The following is a 26,818-nucleotide window of genomic DNA, read 5'->3' on the forward strand; positions in this document are numbered from 1 at the left end:
CATTCTACCCCTCTCAGACACTGCAGTTTACAACAACAGAATAAGGTCAGCTGATTTAGAAAGCAGTGGGCAAGACTAGGTGTGGCCAGCTGTATGCATGTATAGCAGTGTTTCCCAACTAGGGTTCAGTGGAACTTTAGGGTTTCTCCGGGGGTTCTAAGAGTTCCCTTAATGGGCCAGCAGTGTAAGAACTATTTTTCTCACTGACCACAAATCTGATATATTGTGAGCTGTGGATATAGTATTTATGGCAGGGGTTCCTTAGAAAGGTTCCGTCATGTTAAAAAGGTTGTGAAAGGCATTCGTAGATAATGCTGATAGCTACGCCCCCACAACATCTTCCGATCTCACTTAAACATAATGTAAATGAGAATTGCATTTCTGCTTTGAGTTCGGGAGCAGTGGAGCTTAGTTGCAGATACATGCTGCACATATTTTTTTTATAATGGTCCATAGTTCTATATGTGAATAAAAGCTTACCATGTTTTGTTGCAACCCCAGTAACTTAAACTTTTGGTAAACAGCTTGGCCTGTTAAAGGAAGTGGATTTAGTGGAAATAACATATCTACTGGCAAGCCCGACAGCTAAAACAACTTTGGGAACTCAGAAAAACAAAAAACTGCTGTGTTAATGCTAGTGTATGCTAAAGTTACTTTTTATATATTTCCAGTAGTTTCACTTGAGCTGTTAAACGGCTAGGGAAGGCTGCCAAAAATACTACAGCTCATTACACTCCATGATAACCTAAATGATTGTTAGGATTTGTAGACATTTTACATATTTTCTTGTTGATAATTAAGGTGTGCCTATAAAAATATTAGCGTTTGTAATGTTCTAAAAACAAAACGAAAAAAAAAAACAGGCTTTTTTGGGACAAACAACCAATATAAACAGTAGATGGAATCTGCACTAGGTCAACTATTACATCAAAGCATTGTAGTATTTTTATCACATTGGAAACTCAATCATTGCTACCCCCAAAATGCCTGCTAAAACTGTTAAATTGATCCAGTAGCTGAACCATCCTCAGGGCTTTAGGAGTAGAATGCAACCTTTTCGGACTGATTACTAAATGGACCTGTCAGACCATAACAAATCCAAATTTCTCCAATTAGGGCCAGTTAGCTGTCGTATAGGGGGAATATCTGCCTGCTTGTGACGGTAAAATAATAAAATGTACAAAAAAAATTATGTTAAAGGATAACATACATGTATAAAAAGTACAGATACTAAATTGGTACATTATAACACATTTTATTATTGCCTAGCCTCGCTTCACTTTCCATTTGTTATGACTAGTTTTATATAATTTAATCTGTCACATTCTGGCAAAATGTGTAAAAGGCGAATCTAATTACAGGTTGTATGTCATTTCTACTAAAAATACAGGTTGGCAAACATTTGTGGGAGTATCGTGGGATGTAGAAAACCATGGATACCATCTTTGATTTCTATAGCATTTATTTAAGTGTCTACTCTACTGTGTGTTATTGATACACATGGAAAAATGCAATTCTAGGCCACTTAGGATAGAAAACATGACTTCTACATCTAAACCCCAGACATTGCAGTACACTGCTACTAGTACAATTTAGAGATGTGAGCAGTAATACATTAGTAAAAATAGAACTGTAATAGTCAAAGGGTATTTGCGAGCAGTGTTCAGGCTGCCCAGTAATAGCACAGTATTATTCATACCATCAGATATAAGATTCATGCATAATCTAAATGAAAATAAACATGATGATAATGTAAAATTTCAAACAAATGAAATACCCTGTCACTGCTTGCTGTTTACATTGCTGGGACAAAAACAGTGAAAGGGAACGCTTTGAGTGACATATACATCTCTATATTTAGAGGAAGTAAAAGTATGCGGCATCTTAAGAGGAAGTGATTACTGTTTTTGCTAGTGCACATTTTTTAATATTATTTTATTTAATAAACACATATAAATACATAGCTAATTCACAATACTGGTTCTTCTATAGCTGTAGTATTTATTTTTTTAATGTGTTTTTTATTCCAGATTAGTACATGGTTCAAATGTCAATCAGTGCATTTGTGCAGCTTATTCACTTTAAGAGTGCTGACTTTAAGGGTGCTGGCTTATTCACTTTAAGGGTGCTGAATGCAAAGTATGGGCATAGTTGAAGCTGAAGGAAACCCTTTACACTCACCTTTTTCCCATTCCATCACAGGGGGCCACCATGTTCCTTCTTCATTTCTTGGTAGATATAATCTTCAGCCATCTTGATTGGCTGGGCTGGGATGACGTAACTCCATTGATTCCCATGAAAGCCCAGGGAAAGCCAGGATTGTCAGGTATCCTGGCAAACAATGCTAAGCCTCGCATGCAGCTTTTTGATAGTTCCCCAGAGCAATCAGGCAGGTAAGACTGTAGGAGCAGACATCACCTGTCTTTTTTTTGCAATAATGTCTTGCCTGATCCAAAATTTTTAAAAGTGGAACTTTTGTTCTGTTTTAAGTAAATTCTGATTGTATGCTGTACATTGTTCTTTGCACTATCCATACTAGTCTGTGTTATGCCTACTCCTTTTACTTTATGCAGAGGTCCACAGTTGTTAAGTCAATGAACCTTAAGTTATGTACACATGCCAGATGTGTGTACAACAGTTCTCCAACGTCATTCATCCTGGTGGATTGATGAACGACTATTCAGGAATGACGGCTGTGCTTTCCCCCCTCCACTGTCCATAGAAAAGAATATCACTGTGTGTACAACATTTGTTCATACTGCGCTGGAATTGATCATGAAAGATTGTTTCCAGCAACAGAAATCTGACGTCTGTACAGGGCTCTCTTGTAATAAGAGGTAATGAGCAGTATTAACTTGAACTTATAAAATATGCTGCCAGTTAACAGGGTAGTTCACTTTACATGATATCCAGAAAAGCATATGTGATATTAATCATTATCACTTTTGTATAATGAAGAATTGGGACAACCTAACATTAATGCTGCAGTTTTTGCTCCAAATGTTCCCCAGGGGATTGAAGTAGGGGGAAATATTGGAAGACATTCTATTGGAAGACTTCTAATTGGAAGTCTTCATGGCAATCAAAAATGCTTTTACTAATTTACTTTTACTAATTTGATATTATTTTTATTTGATTTTTTTCTCCTTGTGAAACTTAGTGCGGATGTCACATTTTTCCAATAAGGATTATTTTGAATGTAGGGAGGTTAATTACTTTTTACAGTAATTAAAACACTGGGAGTGTTACAAGATTAATTTGTAATGTGTAAAACTGCAGAGGTTTAGCAGCTATTAATGAACCATTTCACACCATTATGTGGGTCACATACTGCTGCCCCTCATTAGCAACTCATCCCCTATATTAAGAAGAGGATCTTTGCTGTGAAGCTTCCCAAGATGGCTGTTGTGTAGTTTTAGATTCTGGATCTGAATACGTAGCAGGATTCCTTTAGCCTGACTCCCTAATAGCACATTTCCTAAATTAATTCTGTAATTAGGAAGTTACTGCTAAATGTTTTTGTGCTTTTTAGATGAGAGTATTGCATTAGGTTTTGAGCAAATAGATTACATAGCACATTAGATAGCACATTAGGAATGAGGTTTTGGGTAATGTGTGTCCAATTTAAATATATTGACTTATAAACCTTATTGGTAAAATAGTGATTTGTTTCTGGTGGTATATACAGATATTTAAGATCAAGAGAGCTTGAAGATAAGATAACTTCATATAGGTATGACTTCCCTAGTAGCCTACCTGTGATCTGTTTTACTTTATTGATTGTGTTTGGCTGTCTACAAATTGTTTCCAGGGATGATCTGTATGACGTCACCCACCAATTACTCTGTTAAGAGGGCAACGGAATCCTGTATCAAGAGTGAATACAGGGAGTCCTGTCTGTATTGTTAGCTGGCTAAACCATGTTGAGCTTGTTATCAATGGCTTGGACTTCACTTTGACAAAACAAAGTATTTTGGCCTTCTTCCTTGGAGAGGTTGTGCTTGTTAGCCATACCTCCATAGGGATAGGAGCTCTGAGAGCAAGTTATGTGCTCCCAGATCCCAGTTTCTAAAGGGTATCTTTAATATAGGATAGCAGACCATGTGGGCTTAAGAATATTTTCTGCACACGTTAATTATACAATAGTTGCACACATATATTTATACAATAGTTGTCACTTACCAGATCTTTGTACAAAGGTGCTGCAACAACGTTGTCATAAAAGTAAAGGAGAGGTTTTTCACAAATGACCCATCCAGAACAGTGTTACATTAGACATAGATAGGCTTATGTGTTCTCTTTTATCATGAGGTAAAGTGTTCTTTCTTTGATGGAAAAAATAAGCTGTAGCAGACCATTGTCACTGTGGTGATAAGCATACACCTGTCAAACACCATACAATTACTTTTACCATTTATTTTTTTCTCATAAATATTTCAGCATGGGGGAAACAAAGCCTAATGCCATAACGTATTACATCTGTAAGTTAAACATCCAAGCATCATACAGGGAAATATACTACTCATAATATAGCATTATGAGAATTGCCTAGAGTAATAATTCTTATATTCTAGCTATATTGTTCAGTGGTCCCAGACGACACTGTACAGAACCAGGAGAGGTTGTTAGTGTAAATATATAGTGCTTACCATGGCAACTGACATAAGATAGACAGTCTACAATAGTTTTCAGCAGAGGTATAACAGGAATACAGGCCTCTATAGCTATTTGCATGGCTTATCCCATGTGTGCTGTCATTCCTGTACTGTTCAGGATCCATCAGATAGATCCCTATTCAAGGTAGTGAAAAACTTTTTAACTCGTTACAGGTCAGTCTAGTAAGTTTCCTGTTGGAAGCTAATAAAGTGAAAACAGCGTACACAAAGGTGAACTGTAATGTGTTCCACAAGGAAGAATGAATAATTGAACATGAACTGGTAATTACCACCGTTCTCCTGCCAGTAAAATACTCTACTTGTTATTTGGTCTTTGCCATTAGTTGTTCCTAAAGTAATTGTTAGGGAATATATACAGAACAAAGTTGTAGAAAAAAACAAAACAGATATATACTTATTTAATTAGCTGACTTTTAAACGCGATCTCTAGCTAATCCTAATCAGTGTGTAAGAAGCAGGTCTGAACTAGGGGAAAGCATGGTTTCTGTAAGCATGGGAGTAACTTCTACTCTTGCTAACTTTGCAGTTGCAGAAGGACCTAGAAAGAGTTGACATTCTACAAACAGTAATAGGCCCAGTTTCACTAGTCGTAAATTGACCAGTAGTGGACTATGCTCCCTTGTAATTCTAATTGTCCTGCCACTGGCAAAACTATAAAAGATTCTGGTAGTTAACCCACAGCTGGACATCTTTCATCAAGAAAGAAAATGGCTAAAATCTGACAAAGAAAAAGAGTTTAGTCAGGTGTTATAGTATACAAATTAGGAGTCAGCTCCGACAAAAGCATATGCTCAGATTTTACTATAGGATGTATGTAGATACTGCGGATGATGATATAGCACTAAAAAATTGGCCAGCAGCAGGACAGTTTCCAATTTATCTATGGACATATTGGGGTGCATTGCAGATAAATAGTTTATTACAGATTGTTCTTTCACTTAGTATTTTTTTTCTGACTTTGATAAACCTCAGAATATGTAACACATATTTGTGCTTAGAAGTTTTTTATAAGAGACATGTGTCGGATTAGGTTCGCTAAATAATGATGCACACGGTGCTCATAGCTGTTACGTAGGACTGCTAACATATGATGTCTTAAGTGTGTGTTGGGAGGGATAAATATCTGCTAGATTAGGTGCTTACAAAGGTAATAACTGTTTGAGGAATGTAGAGTAATTCTGAGTCACATCTGTTGTCGTCTGTTGGGTAGAGCTTTCTTCTGTCTCATGATGTTGATTATGTCATGAAATTGGTGTATTTGCTGTAAACCCCTTTCATGCAAAACACTCACAGTGTTACCCATACATCAAAAAAAATTAATATTTAAAGACTAGGTCAATTTCCTGCTTTACCATAGCCTTTCTTCTACAGGTTTAATGTTTCAGAAAGCCCAGCACATGATGCTGAGTATATTCTGATTGTTAAGGCCTTCTGCTTAGGTTAGCTATTTGTAGGTGAAGGTGCACCAATTATTGCATTGTGGGAAGAAGGAGAGATTGTCACATGCCAATCACACCCAGAACAATAATGTATTTCCCTCAAGGTTGGAAATAGGGAATAGATGTTTATGACTTACCAACTTGCTTAACAATGCCTTGGACTTATGACCAGCTGTTTGACGAGTACACTGTACAAGAACTGTGCAGTGTATGGTTGAGCAGCAACTCTTCTCCACTCTTCTCTACTCCATCCTATGCACCATACTACGTGTTCCATAATTGGTTTTGCAGGCTGTCAGTAATTCCGATATTGACACGTGCTGATCATTCATAGCACTGGAGACCATCTTTTTAATGAGCTCCTAACCTAACAACCAATTCGCTTTAAGACCAAGTCCTAAGAAAGAGCCTTGGTCATTAAGAAAGGAATAACTGTATAAGCATCAATCTGGCAGTTAAGTGGACCTGTTTCTTTTCCACTTATGAGCAAATCATAGGTTCTGGTAATATAGTATGCTCTCCTTTCCAAAACCTGGAGTGTTTTCTAAGTACCTCCTCATGTGGTGTATATCTTGAGTATCTATTGGCATGTTTACATTGGTATTTATACCCATTGCAGGGGATTTCTTGCCACTATTTTAGGGGTCTGTGTGTGGTTGTTGCAGAGAATGTACTGTACACCCACAGTTATGAAAATAATGGTTCTTTAGGGGCTTGTTCACTTTTGTCTGTTTCTAAGCTGGATAACAATTAATTAGATATAAAGTAGAAATTCCTTTTGCTTTCTATTTGGCTTGTTCATCGGCAGTTAAAGCAGAACTGCCATTAAAAAAAAAATACATACCCTACCTCGTATCCTCCCCAGAATTATTTTTAAACTGGATGGGAAGAAGCTGTAGGTTTACAGAAAAATGCTGAGTGGTGCGACCGGCTAAAACCTGCATACCTGTGAAAGACTCACTATTCCATCCAGCTCTTGCATCGTCTTTCTTCCAGGGCCTTCCTAACATGGCTGTGCTGTGCATGATCGGGTTTTCCTCCATATGTGAAAAAAAGAATAGCAAACTCACTGCACATGTGTGAGATCAAACACTTTTTTTTACATTAGAGGAATGACCCCAGACGCATGCCTGATCTCAGATAAGTATCCCAGAAGGCTGCAGATTTTTCCTTTAATCTTTACTGACATGGTGATAAAGATGGAAGGGGAAAGGACCTCCCCCAAAAAGGTAACAAAATTAAATAAAAATTATTATGTAAAAGGGATAGCCATTCTTTTATTTATTAAAAATGGGATGATAGGTCCTCTTTAAGCAGTTTATTAGAGAAATTATTTAGTCCTATTCACATGTTTTATCACATGCTAAAATACATATGTAACAGTGTGAATCTATATAGCTATGTAGTGTTCCTTAAAATGCTCACAAAACACAAAACAACAGGTTGGCTTTTCATCACATGGTTGTTGTTTGAAGATTTGTACCAAAGCTGCAACCACAATTTATTCTGGTTACCCGCAGTAATGTTGAGCCCATAATCACACAACCCAATATTTCTTACTGTTGCACAGCTCGGTCTTTGCAGTAGTTATGAGCTTCCCAAAATTTTAAAAAGAAAAAAATGATTAGTAGTATTAGGCAACAGGGTCTTCTGGGATAAATCAGGAATATGAAACAAAGTATGACTGCAGACATTAGTTTGTGGGCAATGGATTTCATTAGGCCGCCCACTGTACATAAATGAAAAACACATTTGTAATTAGTAGCTATTGAATACCACATACTTCTACAGGTTGTTATCCACATACAGCACGCATACTAAACTTTGTACTAATGAAGGCAACAGGTGAACTGCTGTGCAAAAATAAGACAAAAAAGAGCTTTTATCAGATATCATAATTTATTCCTGGTTCTAAAATGACATTTCTTTAAGGAGTATTTTTCCTTAAAGAAATGTCATTTTAGAACCACGCTGCAGATATCTAGAACCAGCAGACAGTTGGTACACACAATTATAACTTTGTTGGTTTATTCTTTTTATTATTGCTATACATAAATTACACAATTTTTGTTGCTAACCATACCTAGGCACTACAGATGGAATTTTGCCACAGGATCTTTTTAATTTACATGACACACACACGTGTGTAAGATAATTTTGTAGAATTTTTTTTGAAGTGTATAATACTATCCTGGTAATTTGTTTTTGTTTTTTTTTCCATTTTCCATTTGCTTTCCTTTTACAGAATGAAGTCAAAAGAGGTCACTGATCTCCAGACAAAGCTACAGAGAATGGAATATGATAATGAAAGCAGTACATTGAGGTAGACGTTTTGTGTTTAATATAATAGGCAATCCTGATTGTGCCAGCAGACATTTACAGAAATTAATGTTAAAGCTCTCTGACACTCTGCCCTGGATGGCTGGATCTGATACAGGGATAATATTCCCAAGTGGCCAACAAGTGACAGCATGGGTCATGAAGATCCTCAGTATGATGTGATTCTAATAGCTATCTAGGTCGTTGTGGATGTGAGTGACCACACATGAAAGTGTGCGTGACTGCAAAATGTTTACAACACCCCACTGAAAAATGCCAGTAAATTTTGCTACTTATTATAAGCAAAGTTTTCAGCATACCTACCGGTACTTATCTTTAGTAATATTTGTGACACAGGAAAGCAACTGAAACCTAATTCTAGATCGGTATAATAAAATACTGTTTAATAAAGTTAAGTTCTTGGTGAACAGTATTCTTTTTTGTTTATGCAGCTAATGGGATCCATTTTTTATACTAGCTTCTTGTAATCCCCAGTTTGGCAACACAAAGACTGGGAGAGGAAAGACTTGCATTAGGACCTGATAAGCAATGTCAGTAATAAATAATGTCAATAACTGTTGCTGGAAACAATAGTTTTTGATCATTTCCAGTGACAGATAAACAAATGAGTTCTGTACACACAGCACCAGATGGGTGAGAATCGCTGTGCTCTCCTCCATAGGGGTGCACAACAGTCATTCCCAATTGGCTGTTCATCGATCCGTCATGTCACATTAATAAATGACATTGGGGACCACTGTACAAGTCCGGTTTTCACCAAGCGCGACCGTTCATCTCATGCAAGAATTATCTGTATGTTGCTTAACAGTGTGCTGCAGGAAACGTTGACAAAAGTAGAAGTGGATAATCTTATCAGTGTGCCACTGTTTCCTTATTGTCCAGTTATCAGGTTGGAAGTTCTCTTACCTAAGCTCTATTGCTACAGCAATGGAGGTTAGGGTCTCATCTATGCTGCTTGGGGGAGGGTGGGTATTTTCCCATTGCATACTGAATACAATTAAACATAATTTGGCAGGTAAAACAGTTCTAACAAATTTATTTTAATTATTTGTAGTATATCTACTTGCCTTAAAATGCATACAGTACTTTTTTCTCTGAGTAACTGGCAAATATGCCAATGCGTAGGACAGATTATAAATAACTTCCATGCAGCTAAATAGATTGGGGTGTTGATCTAGCTTTTAACTAGCTCTTGGTTCATGTATTTATTTCAGTGTTTTCTTAAAGAAGAACTGAATATTGAGAGTTGTGCCTAGAAACACAGGGTAAGGGTAAGGGAATATTGACTAGTATTACCTGTGGTTTCCCCGCAGCTGATCTTTTTCCCATTACTGACTTACCGTGCTTTGTCTTGCACTGTGTTTTTGTGTGAAGACAGCCATCTTGATAGAGACAGAGGTTTGCTTCCTAATGTCAGAGCGTTGGCAAGGAGAACAAAAAGCAGCATCGACGTGTCATTACTACATTTTACTACTGATTTGCTTAGATAAGCAGTCAGAGGCAGCAGTGGCTTAGATCTCACATTGCAGATACACAGCTATGAGGCTGCAGATGCAGGGATTCCTAAGCACACTCAAATACTGTGAAGTGCACTTCTATTCTCAGGAAGTCATCACAGCAATATACACATTTTAGAAAGGTTGCTTAGGCATAACTACCATTTCTTTTATTTTGAATGTTACACTGATACATTAATGGTGTTCATTCTTCTTCATGGGAATCTTCTAAATTAAGTCATATATAATAATATTTATAATACATGTCTCATTTGTACTGACACAACTAAACAAAAGCCAAAAGCATAAATGGGATAGAAATGTCATACAAAGACCATCTGAATCACAGCTAGATAACAGGAGGATGTAGGGTCCATCTTCAGCTAAAACTTTTTTTTTACCATTTTTGATAGATCAGCGAAATAATGAAATCTCTGTTACTTTTTGCTTTCTATGTGTCTCTCAGCGGTAGGTTTTCTTAGATTTAATGTTTCAGTGACAAGAAGTCTGTCTAGTGGAGATACAGAAGGCAAAAATAAATTATTGTAAAATAAAAGGATTAGAACTGCTGCCAGGTTTTATTTGCATTCCTGTTGCAGAGTTTCTTTCACTTTTTGTATAAGTGGCATGGATGAGCAGGGCAAGAAATTAAGGAACATCCCCCCAGTGTTGGTTCAGACACCAATAAAAGGCCCCCACCCTTTCACACTCTAATCAGAGGTTAATTGCTGGAGTTAAGCTGCGTACACACTGCCAATTTTTGTCGTTGGAAAGGATCTTTCACGATCCTTTCCAACGACAAGGGAGTGCACGATGCATGAACGGTGCTGTACATACAGCACCGTTCATGCTCTATGGAGAGGGGAGGGGGAGAGCGACGGAGCGGCACCCTGCCGTGGATCCGGCAGGTCGGTCGTCCGGACGATGGACGACACCGACTGTACACACGGCAGTTTTTCGCCCGATAATTGGCCGATGCCGATTATCGGGCGATAAAAATCTGACGTGTGTACGTAGCTTTACTCTGCCTGTATCTAAAGTTTTCTTATACCTATTCCAACTAGTATACATTTTTCTAATGAAACACGCTTATCTTCTCAGGTATTGTACCATATCCACTGTGCAAGCGTTTATGTGGAAACCTATTATTTCTTGATTACATAGCTATGATGTTTTTCTACCTTAAGGCTTACAAAGGAACTGAGGGAGAAAGAAGATTCTGTGATACTTCTTCAGCAGAAGTGCCAGCAGTTACAGAAAGAAATCACCAAAATAGCAAGCACAGAAGACAATTACCGAAGAAGTGCTCAGCACCTGGAGAGTGAACTGGGAACATTGAATGAAGTTTTAAAGCAAACACAGCAAGAAGTTACTCACTTGCAGCAAGAAAGGTGCTTGTTTGTTTCCACGATTATTTCATGCATAACTTAGGCCATGGTACTTTCATGTGATATACACCTGAAATAACCATTACTCCATTTACAGCACAGGTTTAGTGTTTCTGTTGAAATCAAAATTTCCCAAGGCCTGGTAGACAAAAGCAAACCCTTTTTTAGCACAGCTTTTGATTTTGTGATCCGTAATCAGACGGAAGTCCCACATCACTGTACAAAGTTCCCTTTCTGGGATAGAAATCAGATTTATCCACAACAGTAGTGAAAAAAATTGTCAATTATGGTTGGTTGGCTGATAAACTCTATAGATGCATTTCAGATCCATATGTTTTATCAGATCAGAAGTGAAAATATGTAGTAGCCCTAAGACATGTCACTGATATCTATTTTTCAGTTTCTATACCAATGTTTTTTATCTGCAAAATTGGGTTTGATAGTAAAGCCATGTTATTGCATTAAAACTTCATAAATCTAAATTTCCATAGGGCTGTGTGTAGGTCTGGAGGTTTGGTGGGAAAATAGGACAGTGAAAGGAGGGGTTGGGGAAACCTGCTGGTGGTACTGTCTTGTTGGGTTTGTGGGATGGTTTGTGCAATCAGCTCAATTCATACATAATGGTCCAGGTAAATATATATATATTTTTTATAAAAGTTAAATTGGACTGGAAAATGGCAATTACAAAATCTGTTAAGAACTTACTGGCTTACACAATGCTGCCAGTCAGATTCACACATTTAACTGACAACTAGGGTCTTATTAGAATCTGTTTTATATATTTAAACTAATCCTGTGTTGAGAAATACAGGTGTTTGCTATTTATAATCTACTGAAAATGTTACTTTCATGATGAGTTTCCTTTAAAATAAATTTTGAATAGACCTAGGGTCTGTCATCTAATGTGTTCACCTAATAAACTAATATGTTTTAACACTGTTAAGATGTCATGCGGCCGATCTGATCATAAACAGATGTGAAGCCTCACAGCAGAGATAATCATGAAATCCCTAATCCTGATGCTGCCAAAATGCTTCCAGTGCTTTGCTACCCATTTTCCTGCATCAGCTGGCAGTGCTCATTTTCTAAAATTTGTTGCAGGACTTATTGACTTGGGATAGATTATGGTTACATAATTTGTTATTTTTACCATTCTTTTTAGGGAATTGCAGGTGATTTCATATCAGAATAGAATTGAGCAACTCCAGGAAACCCTGAAACAGAGAATGCAGTCTGATGACAGCTGGGAGACAAAGGTACAAGCAAGAGCACCCATGGGTGTGTTCATATTGATAGATAGTACCTTTTTAGTAGCTCTTTGATACAGCACATGCTCCAGCATGCTCTGCTTATCTAATTACATAATGGGCCTGATTTTTTACAGCTCTCCAAGGCACTTTCATCTGTAAATCTGGGTGATCCAGCAAGTCTGGAATGGATTTCCTAAAAGTAATTTGCTATTTTTTTAGCAAATGTTTTCAATTCTTTACCAGATCCATTCCAGATGTGCTGGATCACCCAGCTTCACTGATGAAAGTGTATTCTCTCCAGCCTTGGAGAGCTTTAATAAATCAGGCCCAATGTGTGAAACAAAGTGCTCCCTTTTTATACCCCTGCAGTGTCCTTCCTTATAAACAAATACACATTGCTGTTAACATGTTGAAAAAGTGGGACAATACAAATTTAAAACCACTCCCGATCAAGGGGCCCTTTTGTTAATGCCTGGTTGACACTTCCATATTTCTTACGGTAAGGCAGTCAGCATACTCACGATTACTACACAGGGCATGCACTATTTTGCTCACCAACACTTATCCCAGATGCACTATTACATTCCCTGCCATTGCATCCACCTGCATTTTTGTACTCGCCCCCACTGCACCAATGTGCACTTACATATTTAATGAACATGCACACTTTTTCTAGTGCAGTATTATCAGCAACAGCGCTGCAGTATGGGTTAAAATACTTCACATTAGAGAGTCAGAACACTGCTGACTACACTAGTCTGAGTCTCTACCTTTCTGACATTGCCGCTTTCCAGTGCTCCAATAAATAGCTTTGTTCAAGGGAGTTAGATTTGCTAAGTGGAGCACTGGGTATGGGGTGTGTCAGTCTGCTGGGGTCTCAGACTCAGTGGCATACCTAGTATAGTGAAAAATATGGCAGATTGTTTTTATAAAACACCCCCCACAAACAAATCACATACCTTTATACACTGCAATTATTTTTAGGATTAGTTGAGAAATGAATTCCAATCATAGCCGGAAGTAAACTTGGAGACAATAACAATTTTCTTTATCCAAATATTTTATATATAATCATGCCGATATATAAGAAATTAGAAGGTTTATTTCGAAGGTTTGGTAAAAAAAAAAATGTAATGCTGCAATGTATGCAGCAAGCAAGGGGTCCTAAAGCACTATCACTACAACTACACAGACTACTAAATGAATGTTATACATACATATATTTATTTTATATTCTACTGCCTGATATATTTGTAAATCAAACCTTTAACATCATTGTTTCAGTTTCAGTACTAGGGACAGGGTCTGCTTGACCTTTGCAGTATTTGTGTGGTTTTCCTCCAGTTGTTTTCCTCTATCGGTCTAAAAGAACATTGAAGCGTGGATTGTCTTCTATTATATTTTGAGTAACTGCTGCAGGAATAATAGATGAGATCAATGACACAGACACAAGTGAATGATTTTATCTACTCTAAAAAGCAAACATAATGTGCTGACACTGTAAATTACTGAAATAAATGCTATTGAGTTATTTTTCTAGAAATATATGTATATATTTCTTCTATTGAGGCTGTTAGCTGGTTCCATTTTTTTTTAGTTTTTTTTAAAGTGGAATGAAATCTAAAAACAAAAATAATGCTGGCAGGTAGGACTTTATATGTATTTTGGCAATGCCAGCAATGGTTCTTATTAATGTACAACTCAGCGTACACTTTCTGCTTGATTATGGTGCCAGGATAAATTTAATTCCGATGTACTTGTGCGGGAGTAACATTTTTTTCAGCCTGGTCAGTTAAAGTAGCCAAGGAAAATGAACCTGAAAAAGACCAGGAGAATGAGCTAGTTGCAATGAAGCAGAGATGAGGGAGATTGTAGCTATTGCTATACTGGATGGGTTTCTTTGGCAAGTAAGTCTGCCATATTGTGCAAAAATGCGGTACACACATCCAGACAAATGGACACTTACATCCTTACCACTTAGATTACTATGAAAAAACAAGCACATAATGCTGCTGAGGCTTCCTTCCCAAGACAATCAGTTTCCTCTCTGTCTCCTTATCTATCTTATCTCTTCTATCCTTTTCCTGGTTTCCAACCTTTATTCTTTGTGTTCTAACCAAACCTCAAGAGTGCCTAAACATACCTAATATTTGCAACAAAAGTAGTGTAAGGGAATCAGCCTTACTATTAGTCTTGCACAGTTGTACAAACTAATTTATGCATCAAGTTAGATGGAACTCACTTCATTTCCTGCCTGAGACATCCAGAATTATCTAATCCTTTTCGCCTTACTGTACCTGGTCCACCATTTCATTAATTGGATTTTAGTTCTTTTAATCAAGAAGGCTCAACATTACATGTGGGCATTGTCTAGAATGAACTGCATGCCATGGCATTCTGTCAAGGAATGCTGAATTCTTTAGACTGGCATCTACCCATAAAAGCATTTTGTCATTAGCATAACTACTCCCAAGATCCAGAACACTGCATGCATCAGGGTTCAGCGCTATGTACTAAGACAAGGTGCTATGAAGTTTTTGGGAACTTATGTACAGCATACAGCATGTTCCCTGCCAGTTTGTCAAGATTAAAAAATTATACAATTAATAAAAGTACACACAAACAGATTGGCTTGCTAAAAGTGTAGTGTGTGTCTAAAAACTGGGCTAATCAGGAGCAATGAATCCACTGCCCATTGTGTATGGGACCATTCTTTACACAGGACAGATGCCTCCATAACTCTCTCTCAGAACTGTTGCGGACCTTGATGATGGCAGGGAATATTGTTCCAAGAAGAGCAAGGATTAATGGCAGCTTTAATAGTTAGGACTGCAAGAGCTTGGCATTATGCAGTAAACATGAATCCCCTGTATTCTTTTCATGTGGATTCAGCTCAGTAGAATACTGAAGAGAAGCTTAGACAGAAAGTCAAATGTGCAGGGCTGTGATTTCCTACCTTGTATTTAATTCTATTGCATGTAGGGTAAAGAAATTCATGTATATCCAAGTATATCATTGGAACAAGCACACATTGAGCCAATATGACAGCACTTTGTTATAACCGGTTTGAAAACAGAAGACTATGATGTCGCAACCTCCCTAAAGTTGTCCACTCTCTTTTTACACAGATGGCTCACCTGTCTGTATATTGTGATATTTTATGTTTAAACTCAAATCAAACAAGGCAGGAATATTCAACCTCATTCATTGTGTCTTTGACACAACTGTGTTTAGATACCTGCTTCAGAAGACAATAAATGGAAATTCTGAAAGAATGTTTTATTATCATGTTACTTATTGAAAATGTCTCTGCAGCACTTACAGAGATCGTTAAACCATTCAGACCAGTCTTTTACTGGAAGTGTTGTTGACAATGATGATGCTGTCAGTTAAACGAAGTACTATTTATAAATTAGGAACAAACCAAGAAAACCATATTTTCTGCCTGTTTGCAGAATACACGCTTAGTTTAGGGGCTTTTGATAATCTTTGTAATGTACATTTAGTACCTAGAAATTGAATGTAATTTTAGATTTCCTGTGTCATTCTGTGTGCAGAGCCCACATTTTCTCACAGCGTGACAAGTATGTTCCTGCTGTGGTGTTAATATTACAAACTACATTTAGTGCACTGGAAATGTCTACCCTCAATATGTCTGCCTTGGTGTATCAACAGATAACATACTGTTTGTTGGATTCTCACAATCCTGTTACATTTATTTATTCACACACTTGTGTTTTATTTGGTGTTTGAGTGCTTTATATGGCTGTATCTAGTTAAGGGTCAGAAACACCCATAAATGTATTTTTATTATGGGTAAATGCTGTTTGCAGCTGATTAGATTTTCCAATAGTATTACTAGACATCATATCCATTTTTGTTGTTCACTTTTCAATGCTCTCCAATTCTCTTTTTCTTCCTTTTCCTCTCCATATATGTCCTTTTTACAATGTTCTACCTAATATTGTCTCTGTTATTGAAAAAGTGGTCTTCAGCTTTAGCTTGCCATACAATATTTCATTTGAACATGGCATGGTAAATGACTGACATCTCCCTAATATTGGTCTTTTACCCGGACTAGCACCATGCACTACTAGATATTGATCAGATTTCATACATTCAGAAATCTGATCTATATTGATATCAACTAACATTGCTTTTTGTTTTGTTCACATACATTCATCTGTTCTTTACTATACACCGCAGAGGGGAGCACGTCTTTTCACTGTCTTTAGGGACTCTGGAACATTTTTCCTCTCTATCAGTTGTATTCTCCTTCCTATTCCCACCTGCTGACTGACAAATAAACAGGAATTTCTGATCAATGATTGATGGCCAATATATGTTGAATAAAATGGCCCTGCCCTGCAAAACCAGTGACTAGGTTTAGTTAGGGCTGTAACTGGCTTGTCAAATTTCTTGATAGACATCAGAATATGAATTTCAATCCAATTCAATCTGAGTTTATCCTATTCAATACATTCCATTAATTCAAACTTCACAATGTAATAAACTTCATGTATATCAAATGCTCTTTACTGTTGCTGATTACTTGATGCCACATTATCTTGATGCCATGTTACCTCCTAATGTACCCCATCATATTCTATTTTTCTTGTGTTTCCCATTTACCAGCTAAGGAAACAAATTCACCTGATACAAGCATGGTGTTCACTATATTGTTCTTTTCATTTTATAGATCCAGAATGAAATAGAGAATCAACGGCAAAAGTTCATGCAGAAACTTGAGGCAATGGAGCAGAGGCTTCGTGAAGAAGCAAACGTGGATGTAGAGATTGAGAGACAAAGACATACCGAAGTTATAAGGGGGCTCCAAAATAAGAATGATGAACTCGAAGGAAAGGTTTGTTTACTTGTGTGTCAAAAAACACACTTTTTATGTGTTCCCTTCTGGTTAACCCACTTTTACCACTGTAGGGCTGCCAAAGTGAGCCCTGGATCTTTGGATCTTTAGATCTTTAGATCTCTAGTTTTTGTATTGTAGGATACTAAAACCACTCTGTTTAGTTACCAAGCTGCATAAACATTTTCAGCTGTGCATTTTAATTTGAAATCTCCTTCCTGTAACAAGTTTGTTTGTTTTCTTTTTTGTTCAATTTCTGTAATCATTACAAAGTGTCAGAAGAATGAATCACATCTTGGCATGTCACTTGCACATCCTTTTTGCACATACTGGGTGCTGCAGATTTTAAATTTAATGTAAGAATTTACTGTTGTAGGCCAGAACAACCAATCAAAATGGCCTTTTTTTCCTAAATGTATTTTCCATCATTTGATTGCATTGTAGCTGCACTTACTGTTCTTTTTCCTGACACTAAAAAATAATTACTAAGGGGCAAGCAGGAACACATGCTGGATAAGAGAGGGCTGTAAAATGGTTCCACCTAAGGTTCTTTGTTATATCTTGGCAGTGATGGACTTCCACAAATACTGCTATATATGTGATAAAATGATCAGGTCCTAAGTCAGTAGGCAAGTAACATTAATTGCATGGATGAATCAGATACTGATAAATCCATCTTAATGCAGCTGCAGAAGTAGTTTCTAGTAAGGAAGGTATCCAGGCTATGATAAACGAGGTAGGTAGTAGGAGAAGGACCTTTTTCCAGTTACTTGATGGGTGAATGGTAATTTTAAAATAGATGGGGCAATTGTTTAGGAGCAAAAAGAGAGAACGAAGCAGAAGCAATTGAATCCTTTAAACAGGTCCTTTTTCCAGAAATGAGAACAGTAAGCAGCATCACCTAATGTTTCTCTAGATTTCTTGAGACCAGCAATGCCTTACATCTCACACTGCAGATATTCACCTATGAGGCTGCAGCCACACACTTATGTGTCAGGAAGAGGACATCTGTGTTCAGGGCGACTGTAAGATAAAAAGTAAATTTTAAAGAGTACTGCTTTGGTGCATTTTCTAGACGTTCCTTGCTTTGTTAGGTAAATAATTGTGAATTCTGACCTTCTTGTCAGCCTTCTCACTAAGTGAGTGTGTATCTTCTTAAATACACTGCCTGGCCAAAAAAGTCACACACTCTTACTTCATTGGACCGACTTTTTAGCTTTGATTACAGCATGCATTTGCCATGGTTTTGCTTCAGAAAGCCTATCCAATGTCACAACAGTTATTTCTAGAATTGCATTCATTTGTATCCAAGATCTTGTATTGATGATCCTAAACCACTGCATAAAGTGTTCTCCATCAAAAATTATCAATGGAGTTAAGGTTCTGGATTCTGTGGTGTTTTATCCACATTTAAAATCATTCGTCATGCTTCCTAAAACCACTCTTTATCTATTTTAACCCAATGAATCATGGCATATTCATCTTAGATAATGCCGATTCTATCAGGGAAGACAAAATCAATTGATGAAAAACCTGCCCATTCAGGTCAGGTTATTTTTGGGCATTTTAAGGCATTTTTGACATTTTTTGGTTGCTGGGCCTAGACCTAACCAGTTCCAGCTACCACAGATCATAACACTACCCCAGCATACTTAAAAACTTTTTTTTGGCCAGGTAATTATTACTTCATATATGTGAACTGGCTTTGGCTTCATGTGAAAAAACTATGTGTACATGTAAAGTTCATTAATATGTGTTTGAAAATGATGTTGCAACCTTTTACTAACCTTTGATATTTTGAAAAATGTGTAATTTAATAATGAATTGTAATTTCCTAAAGACTGATTGCTGATATTTGTACTCAGTAGATGTGTAAATGAAAAACTTGGGTTCTAAATGCATATATACTAGGACTTGTTTTATTCATTGGGTACAATGTTCCAATATTCATGCATCATGATATATGGTAATCACAGTAGGTTAATAGAATATTACTGGCATTCAAAAAAAAGGGTTTGTATCCAATTAAGACTGTGCACCTGCAAATTTCTATTGAATCAGGAGGCAAGTGGCTTGTTTTATAATGTGTGCAGCATTCAGCAAACAGAGTGGGATCATAAAAACCTAAAATACAAATACAGATGAATATGTGCCAGGGGAAACAGGATGGCAAGTATCCATTTGTTATTACCATCTGATGTAAACAGATTGTAAATCCCTGTCATCTTGTGTACATTTCTGGACCCTAGATGAGCAGTCAGAAATAAAATGATGGAAGGTTTGTTACATTTTGTTTTTTTTTTCTTCATGTATTCAGAGGCTCACTGTTAAATGCCATAGAAATCAGAAAAAAATGGAGTCATGGTGCCAATGTTATTTTACATTTTTATTTACATTACTATTTTTTATTTTTGGCTTTTGTAAAATATTGATATGAACTGTCTGCAGATTGTTGTCTACTAAAAATACATACTACATACAAATGAAAATCATTCCTTAGGCTGGATTCACATCATTTTCTGTACATTGTTATGTATTTTAATATTTTTTTTCGGGTGCATTTATGCGTGTTTTATTGTGTCCTGTGCTAGTACAATGAGTTCTGTTAGGTAATGCTAGTTACCATAAGCTGGAAATGCATAAAAACATGTTACATGCATTTTAATGTGCTGCAAACATCACAACAAACTTCTTTTGGTACATAGTAAGGTAGCCATTCAAAAAGTAAGAGGAAGAAATGGGAAGAATAACAAAGGTAAACAAATTAAACAAAATCAGGTGGTTCCAATATGTTATTCGCCAAATCCAAACTAGAAAAATGATACAATTTCCCCCCTGGCAAAGAATTGAAGCCAAGCAACAAAACTAGGTTAACATTTTTTATTAAAAAAAAACTTTATTACAAACACATAAAAAAGGTACTAAAATATCAAGAAAGCAAATATTCATTTTAGTAGTTTAAAAAATGTTTATATACCAAAGAAAGCTTTGGAGCCCATAGGGGGAAGACCTGATCATTTTTCTAGCCATTAAAAAATATCATGCTGGTATGGCTATAGTCCTGAAGCCCCAGACCTAAAACTGTAAATTGCCAAACCAATAGGTAGATTATGTACAGTTTCCGTCTTTAAGCAGTATTGTTTGAATGGCTGAAATACTTCTACACACTTTGTCCTAAAAAGCCTATTTACTTCCAAACCATGTCAACATTTTATGTAGCTATTATTTGAAAAAATGTAAATAAGATAACATAAGTGTTCTTCAGGAAACCTTGTGCTGTATGTGTCACTGTAGTCTTCAGTAGGTATTTAAAGGATTAGTCGTGATAGTCTGTGCAGGTTTCTCAGCAGTAATAAGTAATATGTTTTGTAATTCCCATCAACAGCTGGAGTGTGGATGCAGCATTACTTTACAATGTATTGAGAATTGGTTGGGTTCCAGTTTACTTTTGTTTTAGTAATTTAGTGATTACAAGATAGCACACTTCAAACCACCACTTTTCTGAAGTATGACATTTGGCGTATCACATTTCAAAAAAATACAAGAAAAGGTCAGCTTTACCAAAGCTTACTAATTTTTTCATGGAAAAAATTAACCCTTGCCTGCCTTAAATAAAAAAACAGATTCATTATCCTCTATTGTGACGTAAAGACATGGCAGCTTGGTTGGCCTAGTCTCTGACTATTAAGAGTATTCTGATGTTTAATGTCATTGGAAACTGTAGAGAATCCAATGTTTTCAAGTTGGAGTGATCCTCTCTAGGAGACCAGCAATCAAATAGACTATGCAAAATTAGCATGGCTTCCCCTATATGCCTAGATAATTACAAACTGATTGGAGCAAGATTTTAAACACATTGGTAAAATAATCTTTAATTTGCTGATCCCCTTTGCAAACACATATACACATTGCCTAGTAAATTCTAGTTGCAGTGTAAATCCTATATCTTGATATGAAGATTATATCAATCTAGATTTTTTTTTAGCTTTGGTTTACAGGTCCTTAAGCTTTGGTATACACTTACACTTTTTGGGTTCATTGCATTGCAAGTTTACAGTAGCAACCCATTATATTTCATCTGATCTGATTGGATAACTGAAAACTTGAATCTGGTTGGTGTTCTTATGCCTATTTATTGTATTTACAGTGTTTTATGGTAATACCTTTAATAATAGTAACAATATTTACTGTATACATTGTACTATTCTTGCCTTACAATATATTTTATGTACTAATCCCTGTAAACACTAAACCAAAATAATTCAGTTTTTATATTTTGCAGATCCCAGAACTAGTATCCAGAGCATGTGAAAAGCTGCAGGCTGAAATAAATATTCTGGAGAAGAAGTTACAGCAAGCCCAGACAAGACTTCTGGAGAAAAATCAAGCAAAAGACACTGAAATTGCCAACCTTAAGAAAATAATCTCTGAGTTGGAAGTTCGTTTAAAAAGAGACTATGAACACAATACCTCTTCTCTAGAAGAAATGAGAAAAGACATTCACACAAAGGCTGAGCAACTGAGTGAAATGAGCATGAACTGTACTCAGCTAAGACATCAACTAGACCAAGTCATGCAGGAGGTAAGAAGCCACAATACATTATAGGCTCCCAGTCAGTACTGCAATTTAATTTGAGTTTGGAATAGAAAAGGTGCCAAAAATAATATATAAAAAACCATAATGTGTATTTACACTTTGGGCTCTATTTACAAAACAGGGAATTTTACATTCCCTCAAACATTCCCTGGTTGGAATCAGTTACTGACATTGAAACACATAGACCTAGAAGAATACCTTGCAAGAATGTTTGAGGGAATATCAGATTCCCTGTTTTTAAAATAAAGCCCTTTTGAGTGAGATAGAGTACATGCAGCACCATTCCATTTCTGTTGAAATACCGAGGACCCAGAATACCATATCAAAGAACAAAATGTGATTAAAAAACCCCTCTGTCTGAAAACTGCACTTGCCCAGAACAGGACAGGTGGTAAAGTAACAAATCTCTCACAACACTATAAACTAGAACACTTGTCTGCATTTCATTGCTGTATGTGTTGTGTTTTTTTCTCACTTCCTCTCTGATATAACTTTTTTCCAAAAGAAACTTTTATCCAACTTTTATCCAAATAAATCCAAAATTTAGAACAGAACAGTTATAGCAGACAAATCTTCCAACAGGGACATTTGTTCTTCTGACAAAAGAGATATCTTCTCTCTTCCTATAGGGCCTGATTTATTAAAGCTCTCCAAGGCTGGAGAGGATACACTTTCTTCAGTAAAGCTGGGTGATCCAGCAAACCTGGAATTGATTTCTTCAAAGTAATTTGCTATTTGTTAGCTTCACTGATGAAAGTGTATTCTCTCCAGCCTTGGAGCTCTTTAATAAATCACGCCCAATATATCTACTAATTGAATGGATTAACTTAAACCCTGTTAATAATGAAAAGATGTTGGCTTTTTGCTGTGGTATTTTAAAAGCTTATTCATTCAATAAAGCAGAGGAAGCCATGATGAGGATAAAGGTCAATTAACCAATGAGATTTTACCTTTTAGAACTTACATTTCCTACAAAATATCACTGTTATTTGTACTGCTTAGACGCTGTGGTGGAAAATGAATCACAAGACCAGTAACGAGTTATTATATTTTGATCAAATCATGTGAAATAATTATGTACGATACCTAAAGCAAATTACACTACAGTCCCATTTGAAGAAATGAAAATCAAATGGAATGACAAATTGTCAATCTGTGAACTATGGTCTCCATTCATGAGCAATCATTATAATTTCTGTTAGGAACTGAACTGAAAAATGTTTGATGGTCTTCTGAGAAATGCCATTACAAGCTTGTATCACTTAGACAGTCAGTTGTTCAATATTCCTGTTCTAGCTTTCAGTTGCACTAATAGCCTTGCCAATCATATCCTACATGTAGCAGAGGTGACTAGGTCACTTAATCGTATCAGATTTAGTGCTTGCCTAGCATCGGATGGGTTATTAGGGCAGACATTTTCCCCTATAAAAATAAAGGTTTTACCTGTGAGCATGACATGCTGTCTGTTCATTGTAATTCTGTTGCTGTTTAAAATTGTTTTATTTTTTTATATGAAATGGTTGTCAATCTATTACCTAAGTAATAGGTATCGTGTGATTTTATGAAATAGATCAGCATTTTCTTAAAATATATCCATAGATACATTGCCTTCAGTCAACCTCACCAAACTTAATCTAGGAATGCTCAGTATATGCAATGTCACTCCTCTCCACTACACCTGTGCTCAACTTCAGATCAACTGTTCCCTGTAATAGTATTGATGTAAACATGATAATATGATGCATAAGAGCATCATATTAAAGACAGTTTAGACTCTGATTGTTACAAAAATTACAGATTTGATCTAGCATGTTAAGTGCATGCATGCTAAGTAATAAATATAATTCTTGCCTGTTTAAATGTAAGGTTACCAAATCATATGCAGTTCAAAGGTCGCACATGATGCACATATAAAAAAAACTGTATAGAAGTAAAAGTAAAGTTGTAATTCTGAGAACTCTATTAAACCAGAGAGCATACGTTGCTGCTTGCATGGCTGTGCTGGAGGTTGTTGTGCATGTGATCTTAAATGTGTTGTAGTATTGGTGTGTTCAAGTTTGTTTACATTTGTTATTACTTTTATGTGTTAGTGCATTTCTGCACAAAAATCAGATAAAGCCTTATTTTTCCAAAACACACCAACACAACATTTTGGTGTGACCTAATGCCATAGTACATTAGGCAAACTGGTTGCTGCACTGCCCAGTGAAGCCTCATACAATGGGTTTTAAATCAGACTATAGCTAGTTGCTGTATTACTCAAAATCATGGCTAGGCATTGAATAAACTATCATAATAGGAGTAAAATATTTGCTAGTGTTCTTATTTTCATTTCTGAACATGTATTAAGGTAATTAAAAGTATAGAGAGTCTGACCATTTTAAGATTAAATTAATAATCTACTAGATTGTAAACTCTTTGGGGCAGGGTTCTCTCCTCCTGTATCACTGTCTGTATTAGTCTGTCATTTGCAATCCCTATTTAATGTACGGCGCTGCGTAATATGTTGGCGCTATATAAATCCTGTTTATTAATAATAATAATAATAATAAAATCTACTTTTTCAGAATGCATTCCTTAAGGAAACTGTTCGCATGGAGTGTGAAGAACGTTATGAGCTCACTGAAGCCTTGACCCGGACCAGGGAACAGTTGTTTGAACTAAAAAGAGGTAATGCAAACCTCCCAGTTTCACAGAGATCATTTACTCCAGAGAAAGCAGTGCCATCTCACATATTGACTAGTGCACATCTGAAACATCCTCAGAACTTATCATCAAGTAATGGAACCACACTGGTGAGCCTTTCAGGGTCCACTATATCCACCATGAATAAGCCCAGGCTTAGTGCAGGTAGTATCTTACCTAAACTCCTTTCCCCACATCCCCCAAAAGAGAGATCATCTTCACTAACTGAAGCACGACAAAAAATCACTCCAGTACTCCGGAGAAATACTACTCAGTTGTGACAAAGCAATTACAGTTATACAATGCATTTGCCCCAGAACAGGATGCACTGGATTCACCTGTAGATGGAACAACTATGTGCCACAACAACTTCTATTTTCTCAGAAGTGTTTTCCAATGTGTGCACTTCATAGAGCCATATCAGCTTGGTCTACACAGCAGATTCTATGCTACAAACATTTTTGCAGTTGCTAATCTCTGTGATGCGTAGGCTGATTAAATGCAGTGTGCTTGTGTGTTTCCTGGAAAATTACATCACAAGCTATGTGCATAAAGCTCTTGGGATCACCAGTGACAAGATATCCCTGCCACAATTCCCATTTGTACCCAAACTCTATGTAATATAGAAGTAGTGACACTCCATGGAAGTAATACATTTATTTTTACCTGGTGAGTAAGGGCAGAGACATTATTATATGTGTATGGATATCTTCTAAAAAGAGCACCTATTATATTTCCCCCTCTGTTTTTAATTACTAAATATCCATAGCAGTTGATTACCTTTATATGCATAAGTACACCAAAAGAATTTGACTACATTGACCATTTTACTGGATGCTGTCCTGGTGGCCTAGAGAACTATGTTCCCTCTTAGGCTTTAATGTGTGGAAGGTGGTGGAGGATTTCTTCAACACTATGAAATTAAGTAGTGAGTGGAGATGTGAGATTACAAAAACTCACAATTTAGGAGGCCCATGCAGCTTGGTCATGAATTCTCTCTTAGCTGGCAAAATCTTTCTATATTACACCAAATGTTGTAGCCTAACTTTAAATTACTAATAATGGCAGTCACAGTGGCATGTTCAATAAAGCAGAGAGAAAAGTGTAGAGGAAGTGGGGCAGAATTGAGAAACTGAACCACAACCCTAGGAGGCCAGCTTTTAGTAATCTTGCAAGCTATACTGAGGATGAAGACTGTAAAAGGTATGTCATAGAAGTAAACTCATATTACTTGTTGAATTCATTACAATACATATACAGTAAATGTACAGTTGACTGGTATGAATGATGTTGATTGGACTAAACATTTCTTATATTTTATTAAAAAGATATGTATGTAAAATTAACTTTTCTGTTTTTAGTATTTTTATATGTTTTTTAGTTTATTTAACAATAAAATATTTTTGAATCACTGAATTATATAATTAATATTTTTTCTAACAATCCTATGTATTCAATGTGACCACAATGTGCCATGTCCATCCATTCTCTGCCAGGCCTTGTCAATAAGTTAATAACTAATCTAAATGTCATTTCCGGATTATCTAGTAGTGCTGCTTCTCAGTAATGTAACATGACGTACAGAATACCCCAAATTAACATACTTCACATACTATGCAATATACCTTCTGCTGACACCTCTTCAGCATGATTAGACAATAGCTCTTGTAAAATATGTATGTACAGGCTGAGCATATGATTTCTCTCTTGTTATTTTAAGAATGACAAGTTAGAAAAGGCAGTTTAAGGCTGAATGACAAATACATTTTCACATGATGTTGGGCGATAGGTAAAAGTGCATAGAACAGTCAAGAGAGGAGTTTTCCAACTGTAAATAAAAACAACATTGTGTGAATGACGCACAGCACATTATACAAGGGTAATTCCTTGATGAATAAAGTGTTCTGCATTTGTGCATAGCATGAAGCATGGTATTTTCTGAAGAAATTATTTACCATGCAATGCATGTAAACTACATTTCTTTTTTCAATTTAGCTGCACTGTACAGTTAAAAACTGCAGTGCTTGTTGTTTTTGTTCTTTCATTATTATTAGGTAAAACACACTGTAATCTGTAATACGAG

The 26,818-nt window shown here is 36.4% G+C and overlaps 1 protein-coding gene across 1 annotated transcript in view; it reads left to right on the forward strand.

Annotated features, from left to right (window-relative positions):
* Window positions 1-26,149, forward strand: part of LEKR1 (leucine, glutamate and lysine rich 1) — a 77,775-nt gene extending 51,626 nt beyond the window's left edge. Inside the window, exons 8-13 of the mRNA XM_072408015.1 lie at window positions 8,361-8,438; window positions 11,139-11,342; window positions 12,502-12,595; window positions 17,289-17,453; window positions 21,736-22,035; window positions 24,618-26,149. Coding sequence (XP_072264116.1) covers window positions 8,361-8,438; window positions 11,139-11,342; window positions 12,502-12,595; window positions 17,289-17,453; window positions 21,736-22,035; window positions 24,618-25,016 — 1,240 coding nt within the window. The 3' untranslated portion in view covers window positions 25,017-26,149. The remainder of the gene's footprint in view (window positions 1-8,360; window positions 8,439-11,138; window positions 11,343-12,501; window positions 12,596-17,288; window positions 17,454-21,735; window positions 22,036-24,617) is intronic.
* Window positions 26,150-26,818: the final 669 nt, after the last annotated feature.

The sequence above is a fragment of the Pyxicephalus adspersus genome, chromosome 4, assembly GCF_032062135.1.
Source record: "Pyxicephalus adspersus chromosome 4, UCB_Pads_2.0, whole genome shotgun sequence".
Taxonomy (NCBI): Eukaryota; Metazoa; Chordata; class Amphibia; order Anura; family Pyxicephalidae; genus Pyxicephalus; species Pyxicephalus adspersus.